Source organism: Botryllus schlosseri, chromosome 11 (assembly GCF_051294905.1).
Source record: "Botryllus schlosseri isolate E-star chromosome 11, Bs_hap1, whole genome shotgun sequence".
Lineage (NCBI taxonomy): Eukaryota > Metazoa > Chordata > Ascidiacea > Stolidobranchia > Styelidae > Botryllus > Botryllus schlosseri.
This window is the reverse complement of record NC_137246.1, coordinates 2,074,671-2,091,343: the sequence shown is the minus strand read 5'-3', so window position 1 is coordinate 2,091,343 and position 16,673 is coordinate 2,074,671. Positions and strand designations below refer to the sequence as shown.

At 40.8% G+C, this 16,673-nt stretch overlaps 1 protein-coding gene across 4 annotated transcripts in view; it reads right to left on the bottom strand.

Annotated features, from left to right (window-relative positions):
• Positions 1-16,673, bottom strand: part of LOC145449805 (tRNA (32-2'-O)-methyltransferase regulator THADA-like) — a 106,177-nt gene that overhangs the window by 50,676 nt on the left and 38,828 nt on the right. For 3 of the 4 annotated variants that reach the window (XM_080328235.1, XM_080328237.1, XM_080328238.1), the window contains 3 exons: positions 15,305-15,378; positions 11,040-11,211; positions 10,797-10,940 (listed from right to left, as the gene is read on the bottom strand). In XM_080328235.1, coding sequence (XP_080184361.1) covers positions 10,797-10,940; positions 11,040-11,211; positions 15,305-15,378 — 390 coding nt within the window. Of the gene's footprint in view, positions 1-10,796; positions 10,945-11,039; positions 11,212-15,304; positions 15,379-16,673 lie in introns of all 4 variants that reach the window. The other variant, XM_080328236.1, reaches the window with a different exon arrangement.

The window sequence follows — 16,673 nt, the reverse complement described above, 5'->3', positions numbered from 1 at the left end:
TATTTTCAGTTTGATAAGTTTCCCATGGTTCCAAAGTCGAAACAATAAAAAGCATATCGTAGCTGTTGTACATGAAAATACCTTCAATCGCAGGGTACAGAGAAAACCCGACAATTGGTTCCCATCGCAATACAGACCGCGTAGTCATGATATGCGGCCAGCAATATCGGTATTGTTTATATTGCCGATACCGCGTGACCCGGCACGACCCGATCGATTTCACGAAATCGTAGCGAAATGCAGCACGACCTGGCTTTTTATTTTTGATTAGCATGAAAACTATACGGTGTACGCCTGCCATACTAATGCAGTAGTACAGTCGGTTAGCATGAAAAGCTTGTGCAATTATGGCATGATATCTAAGCCATAAATTGCAGGGCACGCAGACTTGGAAAGCTAGATAGTATATAATTCATTTTCCATTTTTAATAAAATGCATCGAGTCAAGTCGAGTCAACGATAACTTGCGACTCGAGGTTAACATTTTTGTGACGCGCGAAAATGTAGGGTTCGCCAAAACGCTCGCAGATTAGCGTGAGGTTTTTTCGGGTTAGTACAGGTTTAGAACCAATGTTGCTCGTCATAATATTAACAATATCGGCCAGCCAAGCTGACCTCGCGCCCGGCCTCGCGGGCGGATGAGTCACGCGTACGAACCGGCGAGTTATTTCACGCCAAGATATCTGCCTTGACCGCAAAATTACCGCTATTGTAAGCAAGTCTCCCGGCAATGCCTTACTATGTCGCCACGACAACAACAACACATTCACTTGAACCCGTCGCACACTCGCGAAACCCTGCCGGGCAATGACTCATGGTGTATTTATATTGACGGGCTATCTAGTCGTATGATATTGCTGATTTCAATACGAGCATTCGAGCAACCATCGAGTATATGATTGTACCAATACAAAGTCAACGGCAGCGTGCGGGAACTCGCGCAGTGCACAAGCATCAATGGGCAGACGATCGGTGTACCGATTGCCTATTCAAAATACCGGGTGTCGGCAGGTGTTACTGATTGCTTGTTGATCTTCCTCCAAATTTGTCTGTATAGCAAACTTCACAATTTAATGAGTGAATCCCAGAATGCGGAAAAATATTTTGAACAACCCCACTGTTCAGGAAATAGGCACGTGGGGTCATGATCGCTGGCGCGCGGTATAGTAAAATATCTCAGACTTCTTCGAAAGCGACTTATGGTTCCGTGCTTGATATGCTGTCACCCACCACTGATTAAACGCTGAAGGTCCGCGATCCCTCGTGCACATAGACTTTTGAAACTTCTCACTTAAGCAGACTTGTACCAACTATACTGGACTTTCAAAAAGCGCAACTATAACTATAACAGGAATCACTAACTTAAAAAAATCCGCAAATAGAAGTGATGAAATTTATGAATTAACACATGAACAAACTTTTGACTTGGCCCGCCAACGTATTTCCTGCTTCTCATTATCATAAAAAAATATTTGCACAGCTCTGGCGTACAAGTTCCCGAGTCATCAAATGTTAAGAACCGTACTGAACTTGGTTTCATTCTCCCAATCAGCACATTAATTTTTATTTTATCGGAAATACCACACGCGGAATCGACATTTCGAAAGGACGGGGCTTGGAGTTTGAAATGGAAGATATTTCGACCCGGAAATTCACCCGCCGTTCTAGTTTTTTTGCAAGTAATTTTTTTTTCAAATGTGAAATTAGAATAAGTACTACTGAATTTTAAAATCAGCAACTAAAACTAGAACTAGCACTACTCAATTTTGAAAATCTGCTTCTAGAACTAGAACCAGAACTACTCACTTTTCAAAACCAGCAACTAAGATTAGAACCACTGAATTTACAAAATCTGCAACCACAATCACAACTAGAACCACTCACTTTTGAAAATTAGGCACTAAAATTAGAGCTAGAACTAGAACAGCTGAATTTTAAAAATCTGCAACTAGAACTAGAACTAGAACTAGAACTACTCACTTTTCAAAATCACAACTAAAACTAGAACTAGAACTAGTCAATTTTCAAAATCTGCAACTAGAACTTGAACTGGAACTACTAAAAAAAAACGTTACTTAGCTGACCCCCGACTAACTAATTGAGTATTCTGTAGAACTCAGACTTGTCAGACCTTTTATATTCGACTTCCACTCAGAGCACTTCAACTTCTACTTGTAATTGAGTAGAACTTTGTGTTATTACTTTTACTTGCTGAAGACAAAGTTTTCGACTTACACATTGCGACATTCCTCGTGTTCATATGTCATTGTCATATTGGATCCGTGAGGTCATATCAGATTTGAAGAAGCGTTTCGCCGAATCCGCTTCATTCCCGATTCTCGCCAACAAACACCAAAAAAACTGCGATTGCCATCTATTTTCGCGCGATGTGCGTCATATTACCGCCTCAGTATTTACAAAATATCATTTCCAATTCCTCGCCCACCCGCAACAATGCGCAATGACGCGTCCCGTTACGAATTAGCTCCGAGAACGATTTGACATTTAGCAGCCATGTCAGATCAGGTCGTCCGGATCATGATCCGCGGGGCAAAGCCATACATTAACGCTGTTCAAAAATAACTTTTTCCGCGCATTTTTCGGGCTATTCCATTGGCTCCCATACTTTTTCAGCTTACGGCACACCATGGTCGAATTACAAAACTCTCGCGGCACCCTCATGCCGAGAAAAGTTACTCTAAAAAGATGGATGTCGTGGTTTATATGAGAAGAACATTGCAACAGAAACGAGATTGCATTGTTGACAAGCACGCACGCATTTCCTCATGAATTTAAAGCACTGTCTCTCATTTAAAGCTTTTAATTTCAGTCAGTCAAACAGAAAAGCCATCATGTATGTATGTATGTATGTATAATTGGAAATGGTGCGTATAACTGCGGGTGGTTTTTTGCATCGTGCTATTTCAACATTGGAAGTTCTATACTATAGTATGTATAGACTGTCGTAGTGTTATATTTTTCTACCAGATAATATGACAAATTCAATTGCACGTGTACTGGCATAAGAAAATCCATCTTCATACAGTCATGAGGACGCAAACGTTAGCTTCATTTTGATTGTTTTTGCATCGATCACGGAACAGGATTTGGAAGCGGCCAGTCGAAACTCATCCAACTTCTTTTGTGGAAATAGATTTGTCTATAACACGGGGAATTTTCGGAAATCAACCAGCTGATCTTCTGCTGAAATATTGCCTGATTTATAACGATGCCATAATGGCCAATGGGTATCATTTTCAAGTCGCCTGAGCTAGTTGTCAGGCCTTTTTGAAAATATTCATACATTTTATTTACACAAAAAAAATCAAAAAAATGCTCGAGGGACACGTGAGAATCTGTCGCGGCACACAGTTTGGCCGTTCGATTAAATTGTTAGGTTGGCTAAGAAAACGCGGCACACCAAATTCGACCCGATTCCTACCCGTAGAATAGAAGCTACCTCATGAAAACGTTAAAAAAACTGTCAATAAGTTGTATAAAAATTGTCAACAAACTGTGCCAGATGAAATATACCACGAAAAACTTGTTAACGTAATCACGCAACAACTTCACAAAAGTAGCGTCGACCGATGCGTCCTATACGCAGATTCCGTGAGCATTTTTTACATTACAAAAGGCGACGAGCTAATAGGGCCACGGAGAGGTGCAATTTTGCGACAATTTTCAGCCGGCTGAGAGCTATAATGCCGGCTGATTGCGACAATTCCGCTTACGACAACGATGCACGAACTAAATCGGAACCGCTCTCTTCGTGAGCCGATAGAAAGCGAGCACTCTTTTATCAATTGTACTGCCACAGTACGAAACTGGACACAACCATTTTCAGATTGCGAACCAGTAAGATTTGAAAACAAATATTTGAAGACCGGTGAATCTTCAAAAATCAAAATATTAAATAAAATTACTACAAATGTATATGTAACTACGAAGGAAATATTAGAAATTTCATTTAATACCGCCTTTTTGATATTAGGCCTGTTACTCGTGGCTATATAGAAGTTTCTGTAAGGCGTAGTCCTGCCAGAAAACCCTAAATTGATTCTGATTGCTAGGTTTCTTCAGATGTTTCATTTCATACTTGGTGATACGATTGTTGATACACAGCGTTCTTTCCAATTGCTGCCGTTAAACCATGACAAGTGTCAGCCGAAAATATTCGGCTTATTTCAATACGGAAACATTTTTGAATTGGATATTGTGGTTCCTCCTGAAATCTCTCTAAGTGTTTCTCTAATTGTGGACATTTTGAAATTGAGATGTAAAATTGTAATATATTTGGCGGAACGGCAGGAAACTTGGTAGTTTAGTAGTTGGAGATTTTGAAAAACGATTAGTTCTAGTTCTAGTTGGCATTTTCCGAGTTGACTGCACGCCTTTCCATACGAAATGCAGCAGAATAGTAGTCAAACTTTCGGCCGACGAGCTCACTCCCTGTGATCTCGCGTACGCTGCTGAATTAAGCACCATAGCGCAGCCCAAATATTCGAAGACGCAACCCGCCAAATGTCACCTCGCGCTAATGTCAATCGTTCTCCCCGTCAACAAGCGTACACACAGCCGGCATTATACGCGGCCGGCTGCATTGCGTCAGTTCGGTCGCTGCTCGCAATTGCGGTCCAAAACCGCAACGCGCGTATTAATCGCACGCCGCGCGGGAGACAGAAACGGGAAATGAGAAGTTGCAGATAACACGATCGTCACAGCGGATCATTTGCGTCATATCCAGAGAAAGCCAATGCGGTAAGCTGATCCAAAGTGCCATTGTTGTGTGTTTACGATCTCCAACCCGATTAATTTATGTATGAAGTGGAGTTATTACAAGTTGAGCCAGACCGACAATATCGACTCAATATTACACTTTGATCGAAATACCGGTATCGGCCGTTAGATGTCAAAATATCGGCCATTTTCGTGACTTCGCAACATGGCAGTAGGGAGATATTTTGAACTGCCCTAATGTACACGGTATTAGCGAGAATATATTTAACAACACTTTCTTTCTTTAGTGTGTCATTTCTCTCGGGGTCGTGCGAAAGGTCTCTCCGATGTGTCGCACCTGTTCCGCGTTTGTTTGTTACGACACAAAGCGCGCTAATCACTCAACGCGCTTCGGTGTCTCCCTGCGCGTGAAACATCCCGGGCAGGATTGAATGACTAGATAATTCTAGTGGTATAATTATACCGAAATGCCGATAATCTAATCCTAATTTAATTGGTTATACGTTTCTACGCTTTAATTTCAATTCTAATTTAATTTCTGGTTTTCATGAAAATGCTACAGGAGAATATTTTTTTTGTATTTCTTTCCAATTTCTTTAATATTTCCAAGTTTTTGCGAATTCGGTGATTCTAATTCTAGTCTCATTTGGAAAAAAATGTGTGGCTGTAATCCTAATTTTAAGCTAATTTCTGGTTTCCTGTAAATGCTACAGGTGAGTTGTACAGCGCGAAACGAGCCGAGCTTGTTGTACAGACTTTTTCCGTTCTCGTGCTCATGATTTGATACGTACCGAAACTTCCATTCAATTTTCAAGTTTTCGCGAACTCAGTAATCCTTATTGTAATCTAATTTGGACTTAAACTGTGTAGCTATACAATTCTGATTCTAAACTAATTTGGAGAAGGTGAAGATTTTGTAGTTTTTCGATTTTGCGTGAAGGCATTGCTTACATTTTGCATGACATGGTATCGGAATCCCTTCGTTTCCGCGTGTTCAATAGTGCTGGGCGAGATCGAGTACCTGAGAGGTTCGAATATCACATACATCGCCATAACAGTACGGGCGACGCGGAAAGTTCGGATGTGTTCCTTGTATGCGACCACAAAAAAAGTACGGCAGTCCCACGTCATACTAAAGAGAATAATTTAGTATCATTTCGAGCGTACCTATATTTCATTGAACTGCACGGACTGCACATATATGGCATTCTCAGTAAGGTACGTACAGCTCTGCACCACATGTTCGTGTGTTGCGACAAGGGTTGCTTTTAAAACAAACGGTGTTTGAAGACACTCCGTCTAAAAGATGTTTTAAACAGTGTTTTAAACAAAGGCCTGTTTTTTTTAAATTGTGTTCTCTAAGTTGTAAAATTATGCCATAATTGTGTAAATACTTCCGAAAAAACATGCTGTATGAGCCTACGGACACCTACCACCCGATTTAGCCGACGTATATCGATATGGGACGGTTGGAACCCTCAAAATAGTCGGTTCAACAGTCATAGTACAGATATTTCGTCAAAGGAGCTATATTTGCCCTACATTTTCAACTGTCAATGTCAAATCATTATGACGTCACAATTGAATATTCGTGACGTCATGGCTTCATAAAACACAAATGAAACAATAAAAAACACGTTTCAAATAAGGGCCTTGTTTTAAACATGCTTGTTTTATATTGATTTTTGTTTAAAATGGAACCCTAGTTGCGACACAAGCAATCGAGGTTTACGGCCTTACACAGTGAAAAATCGTATCGAAACTATAATGCTCGCTGATATATTAACTCTTAGTAGAATCGGCTGGTCGATCCATACTAGAACAATAAAATCATTGTGTCCATTCCTGCTATTCAATTGACCTTTCAACTGCGTGCCTTTGCGGGTAGTTTTTCCGATGCGGCACATCCTGTATGAGGCACAGGTGCGTTTCTCTTGTCGAAGCATCGCGAACGATCGGCTTATAGCCCGGCATTCGGCAGAATTTTCTCGGTATTGGCGGCGATACCGTATCGTATTGCTCGGGTATTGGCAGCGATACGGCGTTTTGACCTGTAATGCCCGCGACACGGTTCGTGAAAATCCGTGCCTTTGATTTTTATCGCGCTGTGTTTTCGCTGCCGTTCACCGAGACTTGCACGGTCGCGGTATTCCGCGAAGCATGGAAGATCGGCTCCGCTCTGTCAATGCCCTACGCACGGTGTTTTTTAACCGGCACTTACCAGGAGAGCCCTTACGGCAATCTGCAATCTGCTCTCGCTTTCACTCTTATCTAATTTCAGCGTTTTCCGAAAATGCTACTGGACAACTGTGTACTAGGGGTGTTCAAAAATGATTTTATTTTTTGCAATCGTGCTGGCTACTTGATGAAATTGTTAGGCTACCTAATTTAAGCCTACACACCAAATTTAACAATTTCATGGGGTTTACAGTAAAATTTGAAACATTGTTTTCAATTTTTTAATAATGAATTCGAAATCTTCAACCTTCTGTGCGTTCACATCTACCGGTTAGTATCAAGCCTAATTTGGTGTGCAGCGTTTTTGTTTTTATGCAACCTAACAATTCAATCAGTGAATCCCCGGAATCCGGTTAAAAAAGTTATTTTTGAACACGCTTTGCAGTTTAAAACGAGACCCACATATACTTGACCATAATACGCATAGGTGACTAATACCAAGTCCCTTTCGTTTAAATCTATGCGTTCCCTCATCAAGATGGGGAATGTTAATTTCTCCGGAGTGCCGCAGTGGCGTGTTACAAAAATAGACGGGCTTATTGCAAATAAACAGCTCGTCCGCGAGTGTTATGATATCGCTGTTAAGAACACATAATGAATCGCCGGTATCGGGAAGGTAAATAGCTTTTAAAATCGGGTTCGTTCAACCGGCGCGCCGCATATGCTCAAGTCGCAAAACCGGAGAGGTCTATTACACATGTACAAGATCACAGCGCAGTGTATGTTAATGATCAGCGTCAATTCCTATAAATATGTGCGTGTGAAACCACGGAGAATGGTGACAGCCTTAACCCTTCCCGGCAGTTCTAGTTAATTGCGAGACATTTGCGAGACGCACTGAACACAACATTTTACAGCTGACCGTAAATAACTTTTCGACCATCCTCAGCACCTCGGTCTGCTTTCGTTCGGGAAAATCTCGCGATTTCGGCAGGCGGATACACTTGAAAGTAGCTCATTAGCGACAACTAGCGACAACTGTTTACAGCCGGCATGAAATTTCGAATGATCAAGACTTGTCTGTCAGCCAAACATATTCGCATTTATCTAAATATCAATACATTATTCAATTGTATATTGAAGTTCCGTTGAGAGTTATACGGTGATAAGAATTTGTTACACGTTGAACACGAAGCTTTATTATCGATTCGGAACGGTCAACTAACTATTGGTTTTTTGCGTAGTTCTAGTTGCGAATTCTTAAAAGTGAGAGGTTCTAGTTCTAGTTGCGCATTTAAAAAATAGTTGGCGTGAATCGTAATACCGATGTTCTGTTGTGTGATGTTACTGCATCCATTGCTAGCTCATGGTCATCACTACTAACAGCGGCGTTGGCATAGGGGCGGGTTTTAGGGGTCGAAATCCCTCCCATTTCAAACTTCTACTGATTTCTTTGTTGAATTCCGATCCCGTTCCGATAAAACCGATGACTTGCTCGGAATTGAATCGAGCTAGTTGTTTTAGTTCTAGTTGCGCATTTTCAAAAGTGAGTAGTTCTAGTTTTAGTTCTGGTTTAGAAAAGTCCAGCAGTCTGCACAAGTTTGGCGTTTCGCACCATAAAGTGTCGGTTACCTGATACCCACACTGCGCTACGCTGCAAATCGGCGAAATGCCCGATTTGCGTTCACAGCGCACGACTGTGGGCATTCGGAGCGTATTCCAACCTCGCTTAACCAGCCGCGATAACTGAGGCACCGGGAAATTTTTACTAGTTGGGAGAAAACCCCATCGGAAGCGTGACTAACAAGATAGCATCTTAATCCGCTCCAGAGCTCCGAGCTCCGATTTTTCCCCGGAGATTACCGGAACCGATAGAGTCGCAGCATAGCCTGTTAATAGCGACCGGCGTGCTTGCGAATCGAAACACAAACAAGCCTGTCGTGGTAGCGGTTTTTAAGGATGACAACGCTGTATCTCGGGGACGTTTCCGCTCAGTCACCCGAGTGCCATGAGCATTTTTCAGAAGGACCATTATTCATCATCTCTTAGTCTACTCAACTATAAAAAAGCACCAAATAAAAATTAATAATATTATTAGCAGAGAAAAAAGATACTTCTTGCTCTCGAGTTAACATTCTTCCCTCCGCTATCAAACCAGTAATTGCGGCATTGGCACGGTAGAAACAAGCTCAGCTATCATATTACCTGAATATTTAATAACTAATCAATGCACTATCATGTTTATAGTGTGTTTATCATCACTGTTCGTTACTGTATGAATCAATTTTAATAAGTAAAATCACGTTTTCAATTTTTTTCAAAAGGTGAAAAATAGGTGCAGTCCTAGTTCCAGTTCTAGTTGCGAGTTTTGAAAATTTTTAAAATCCATTAGTTCACACAAGTCTGGTTATCGGTGTTTACGCGTTAAACCAAAGAAGACAAATTATCCAGCGTGCCCCCGCGATTTCCCGCAAGCTACGCGCACACGGCCCAGCGACTTATGCAAGCCAGACGCGGATTAAACCATAACTGCAAAATCCTGATCAGATTACTTCAGCCATGCGCACAAAACAGCAAACACGCTAATTGCGTCTCAAGGACGCGTCGAGGGTAATTTTAATTAGAAGAGTTTCGCTGAATTTCTACAACTACTATGGCTGTGCAAGTGCGCATTAGGGTTGTTAAAATATAACGTATGTCTTCAAATTTTACCGGCCATTTGATACTCGCTAAAAAATAACGTTACCCACAAAATTTGACTCAATTCCAACCCGTAGAAGTGAAGCTATAGGAGCTCGAAAATTTTGAATTCATTATGAATACTTTTTGAAATATTACTGCGATCCCCATGAAATTGTTTAGTTGTCTAGAAAATCGATGCATAACGATTTTGGCTCAATTCCAACCGGCAGACGCGATGTTATTGCAGTTGAATATTTTGGATTTGAAAAAATAGCATTGACGGTTTGGTAATCTCATAATTATTAATAAGAAACTCATGCGTAGTACATGCGCGTGTATTTTAAACGATTGCCGGCGAATTCGGCATTAGTATGGTAAGAACTATAGGGCGATTATTTTTTGGTATAAAAACGACCAAGTTTGCTCTCAAAATTGAAAATTTTGACATTTTTCGATATTAAAAAATTCTTTTTCGACAAAATTCTGACTTACGAAGAGGTCGAGTTGTAAAGTGATGCAATATTGTAGTAAAATTCGAAGAATCGATGTGAAATGAGAAGCTCGCAGACAATGCAACACGTATGACACAAAGGCTTGCGATACATATTTGACTTTGTAAACACTATTATACAATTAAATAATATATTCATAATGAAATAAACCGGAATATTTTGAATTGAAAATAAAATTGTATATTCTCTCTACTACTTGCTGACGATTACCCCTGACCGCCGAAAATATTCGGGTTTATTTCAATAGGAATATATCATTCCATTGTATTCTGAATTTCTGCACCTCCATGAAGTTCTTTAAATAACTATTCTGTACGAAACTTGGTCAATTCGTCGCTCAATGTGTATGTATTATTCAATTAACGTATTATGGTTAGGATAGGGGTCAGTTAGGGTTAGGATTATGGGCCGCCAAATGTCTAAATGCCAGTGGTGACCTTTTAAACAGCCCGCAACGAGTTAAATCTAGCTCGGGTCCATAAAACCATTAGCGTCAGCGATATGCTATTGTTCGAAAAGTGCAACGATATTACACAAGTAAAAGGCCGCGTAATCTTAAGCCCCCGGTCCGCACACAGTCACAATAGCGTTATGAAAACCGGGAGATAATATCCCCGAGACGGCGCGTCTGAGAGTTTAGCCTACGGCGCGCGCGTAAAGGCGATTACGGCTATAATAACTTACTCATAGTACAGTCCCGGCTTGTATAAACGGAGGCGTTTCTGAGCAAGGATTTCGCAACAGCGAGCCTGACACCGTCGGCGTTTTCGAACGAGCGCGAGGATCGCGATACGACTTGCACCCAAGACCGAATGTCGGCGGCTGTAACTGGCTGTGAATTAAAGAACATGGTTGGTCGTTGGACATTTCCAGTGTAGGCTCAAACCCTATATGGTGTCGCCCTAATCACAGCAACCTTCAACGCACGAAAATGACAAACCCGTTTCGTCAAAATCCCGACGCAGGCGGCTTGAAAATCTATCAAAGCCTCCGACAGTTCGGACTGAGACGCGTTGCATAGCGACGCGATCCGAAGCGAATTTTCAAACAGCGATTTCGCGCTCGTTTCCGAAGCGAATTCCGTCACGATTCGGTACATCTGAAAGATAACGCAGAGCCTAGTGGTCAAGAACTTGAGCGGACTCCAAATACTTCGAAACGCCGTAAGGAAGATTTGAACAATTCGATAATTCCAATGCCTAATCACTAGGGCGATTTTTTTTGTTGCCAAAAAAAGTCAAAATATTGTCAAGATTGTAGTGTTAGGTCAAAAAATGTCAAAATTGTTTACAAAATCCAAATATTTTTACAAACTACATTGATGAAAAATTGTGATGTAGACACATTTCCAGAATGTAGCAACACGGTGTGTTGTCAGCCAACAACTGCTGCTGTTGAACGTTCTTTCTCTATTATTGGCAAGCTTCTTACTGAGGACAGACACATTCTACCCGAGAATGTAGGAAAGTATCTTTCGTTGTACTACAACAAATTTTGGTTATTTCAACCATAATACGTGATGTTACTACTGGAATTCTTCCTAGGGCCAGATTTCATTAAAATCAAGTTTTTTCATGAAAAAATTTGTCAGTTTTTGAGTCAAAAAAGTTTTTTCAGGCGAAACTAAATTGGGTCAAAATCAAGTTTTTTAAGGTAAAAAAAATGTCAAAATTTTGATTTTTAGGTCAGAATCTTCAGTTATTTAGGTCTAAAAAATCGCCCTACTAATCACACTAATTGGAGCGTGATACCGCGCGGCCACTGAATCTAACCTAATATGTGGAATGTTTCTATGCACACATTTTAATTCCAATATGATTTCCGGTTTTCGTGAAGACGCTGCAGGAGAACTACATCTTGCTAAACCAGTGGTTCTTAACCTTTTTTCCTCCAGCGCCCCTTTCAAAAATTATCGTGCTCTAGCGCCCCCCACCCCATATTGTAAGGACTGTAATAAAGACAATGGGTAATAGGAAGGACCGTTACAGCACTTCGCTAGCCAACCTAAAAAAACGACTGTCTTGGGCACCCATAGCGTGATAAACCAAACTTCTTGGGGCTTCGCTCCCAAGAACCCCATCGTGTGATTTGGATAGTCAGCAAAGTTTGTGTGGCCTGGTCGCCCCAGGCGCCAAATCTTTCTATAATGCATGAATGAATAGGTGGTAATTGCATATATATGTCGCTATAAACTTTTTATCCTCCCGGCCCACGTAATCAGATTTACCAGTAGCGGTGAGTGAGCTGTTGTCTAGGAAAATGAAGGCCAGGTAATTAATACTTAAACATATTCGGGCGTGCCCGTTGGTACAAATTACTTCATTACATGTTGTTACTTTGTTACCTCTTGTCCGCTATATAGTCAAAAGTAAGCACACGGTTCAAAATTGGTATTTCTTTACTGGAAAATAATTTTTCTCTGATGTTATGTGTCCTGTGAGGTGCAGATTGCATGATAATTCGAACCTATGGCATGATAATTCGAACCTATGGACAATTAGACTTATCTACACCGAATTTTACGGTCAACATAAGAGCAATCTTCTTCGGCTAAGGTTTTCTCGCTGACGATCTTTTTGGCACACTTCTCGGAGTCCCATATGGGCCGGAACTTAATGTGTCTTTGTGCATTGTGGCGTGCTCTGAACACTCATTAAGGATATATCCTACTAGGCCTACAGCATATACTGTGAAGCCACTTTCTTCAGCGCCCCCCATATCGCCCCCTGAGCCTAGCGCCCCCCATGTCGCATCCTGAGCATTTCCGCCCCCTTCAAAATCGCAAGGTTAAGAACCACTGTGCTAAACGAACTGCGGTTTGAAATTAGTATTCAAAACTTAGTTCCAGTCCCGAGTTTTCGCTAATTCAGTAATTCTAATTCTAATCTAATATCATTTTTAATATAGTGACGTCGTCGCTTTTATTATATTTACAGTGAAGTAATACATTTCCGTCAGCGCCAAATCATAATTGCTTCTGCAGTTCGCCGTACTAACTTAAGCGATTAACGCTCAAATGGAGTCTCGGGTTTCAATAGCCGGGTGACTTTTCAAGCGAAATCCAACGCTGTTAATTAGTTGGCGGCCTCTATTCGTGTACGGACGTGTTTGCCGCGTTAAAACAGTGTGCGTGAGAGATCGTGAATATGTCGGGAAAAGCTTTCATCTAATTTACGCAACAAACTTGAAACGCGTGATCGCCAGATTAGGCAGAACGCTATAGTTGCAAAGGAGTAGTGACGTCATAATCCCGTGATATTAAAATAAGAAAATTCGTCATCTCTTTATTGTGGGCTCTGACAGAACGCCGATTTCAAAAATTCCTTGCTCAGCTGAATCATTGAAAGAGCTTCTTGGAGGTACAGAACTTCAATATACAATCGAATAGTATATTCCAACTGAAATGAGCTCGAATATTTTCCGCTTACCCCTGTCGAGTGTCAGCCGAAAATATTCGGGTTCATTTTAATATAAACATAATATTCAATTAGATAAATTACTTGACTAAATTGCATATTTCGGGTATAATCAAGGAGTAGATCGGTGGTTCCCAACCTTTTTCGTCTAGCGAACCCCTTTTACCGATATTTGCATCAAAATACCTCCCTTTCAATTAGTTGCCAGCGCAAGCACTAAGGACCTATTGATCGCCGCGTACTCACAGCCTCTGATTTTCATCGTAAGTTATCGTGAAAATCTTGTGAACGCAAGGACAGTGGTTCTCAAACCTTTTTTTAGACCCCTTTATAATAGCGCGATATTTCAGGTCGCAGGTATTCGGAAAGAGAATGATTAAATTGATTACTTTTGGGATGCCATAAAATGCGCTTCTTAAGAGTGGCAAACTAATAAATGTGGCCTAATCGAGTGTACTTAGAGTCGCTGCTTCGACGTTCTTGTCCACTTCGATTTAAATCCTTGTTTCTTACATTCAAAAGGAGTATTGTACACGGCATATTGCATGACCCTGTAAGCAAATATCTTCTGATCGGTGCAAGGTCCGTTATCAATCACAATCTAGCATCGGTGTATGCATAGTACGACGCTACTATGGCATTTAAAATCGCACTATAATTAGGATTATTGTCGTTGTTTAAGCTGGGAAGTTCCAGCGCTAATTAAACTCAGTCCGAGTTCAAAAACTATATTTCCCTCGGGCGACTTCGCGTCCCCTTCAGATGCTTTCGCGCCACCTAGTCTGTGATCCAGTGCACTATGGTCACGATATTTTGAGACCAAGAAATGAGGACGCTTTCTACAAATGACAAAAATTTGTAAGATCGGACGAGAAGACAGGCGATTTGAAAACCATTACGACAAATTCCGTTGTGTTGCCCCCCAAAAAAGGTGATTTTAACTCGACTCCGGAATCACCCGCTCCAACGTACAGATTCCAGATTTCGCGTCGCCAAAAATTTCTAATTCCATAATTTTATAATAAATAAATAAAGAGTTAGCCCCGTAAATACTATTTTATTCTAATCCGAATTTTTCTACTGCAAGAACTTCGCTTTTAGTGGTTGGAATTAAGCCAAATTTGGTATGCACCATCTCTACTGACAGCCTAACAATTTTATGGGGTTGACAGAAAAATTTTGAAAATTTAATTTTATTGTTTTTTAATGATAAATTCAAAACTTTCTACTGCAAGAAAATCGCTTCTACTGGTTGGAATTGAGCCACAATTGGTGTGCAGCGTTGTTTTCACCAACCTAACAATTTTATCAAGTAGCCAGTGAAATCTGAAGGAAAAGTATTTTTTAGCAGCCCTACTGTACAATCGTCTGGATGTCAAAGCCATAAAGGAAGACAAATCGTGTGGCAACGTGTGATTGTTACCCTAGTAAACACACCTAATTTCCACCCATGGTTTTGCAGCGTAGATGCTGATTTCTTTGCGAAGAACCGAATCGACACTATAAACACGGGCCCGGGATATGTGGCGTCACAAGTATCACGCGGTATCGTAACCGAATCGCGTAAACAAGCTCAGTTTACGCCAACAGCGGAATTAATTAGACAAGCCGTCAGCATTTTTCCTGATACCATATTGCATATCGCAATGCGTAGTAGGGTTTCGGAAGTAAGTTTGTTCAAAAGGATTGTTCAAAAGTAACTATATTTTCCGGTTTCCGGGGACTCACTGATTAAATTGTTTCAGACTAACGAAACGCCGCCCATGCGACTCTTACCAAAGTCAAAATATCATCAGGCCAGCTCCCGTTCAGTAAAGCGTCCCTTAGGACTTCTTCCAATCTCGCCGCATCTAAACAGAACATATGACATTGAATCTCATGGAATATTACGACCATTGTGCATATGTGCGAAATCGTGTGGCCAGATATAACATAGCCTATCATCCGAAAACGCATATGGAACAGTAGATCTATTACTTCATTTATTAGACTACCAGACGGGCGCAAACTACCAATTTTGTTGGTTTACGGTCAACGAACAACTGGTCTTGAGTAGCTCCATAGTTCCAGTTCTAGTTGCGCATTTAAAAAATAGTTGTCGAACGACTAAAAAACACGTGTCGTTGTTTGGCGTGAATCGTGAGACCGGCGTTCTGTTGTGTGATGTTCTTGCAGACATTGCTAGCTCATAGTCATCACTACAAACACTGGCGTAGCCAGATGTTTGGGGGGTCGAAACCCCTCCATTTCAAATAAGAAATACGATTTAAAATACCGACTCTATTTCCAAAATTTCCGATCCGATTACAATAAAATAAAAAAGAATTGAATCTAGTACAGTTGTCTGAGTCAGTTAAGTTGAGTTCTAGTTATAGTACTAATTCTGGTTGTGAGTTTTGTAAAGTGAGCAGTCCTAGTTCTAGTTCTAGTTCTAGTTGAGTTTTGACAAGGGAGTAGTTCTACTTCTAGTTGCGAATTTTGAAAAGTGAGTAGTTCTAGTCGCAAGTTCTGAAAATTGGGTAGCTGTAGTTGCGAGTTATTTCAAGGGAGTAGTTGTAGTTCTAGTTCTAGTTGCGAGTTTTGAACATTAAGTAGTTCTAGTTCTAGTTCTAGTTGCTAGTTTTGAAAAGTGGGTAGTTCTAGTTCTAGTTGCGAGTTATGTCAAGGGAGTAGTTGTAGTTCTAGTTCTAGTTGCGAGTTTTGAAAAGTAAGTAGTTCTAGTTCTAGTTCTAGTTGTTAGTTTTGAAAAGTGGGTAGTTCTAGTTCTAGTTCTAGTTGCGAGTGTTGAAAAGTGAGTAGTTCTAGTTCCAGCTAGTTCTAGTTCTGGATTTGAACATGATTTCAAACGACCAACGCACAACTGGAATTAAACTTGGGATTCGGATTAAAATTACCTCCCATTTAGAGAATACCAATACACTTAAAATTTCCGTACCGTGAATTTACGGCTCAAGTACAGCAACTATACCACGTACGAAGTAATGCATCTGCCGTTTACAAATTAGGCATATCGAAATCGGGTTAAGGCACAGGCGAAACTAATATGACGCACACAGCGGTTTACAGTTGCATATCAAATTGCCCTTATATCATAAACTCTTATAAGGCTACACACTTACACGTTACATGATAGCCTACAACGAAA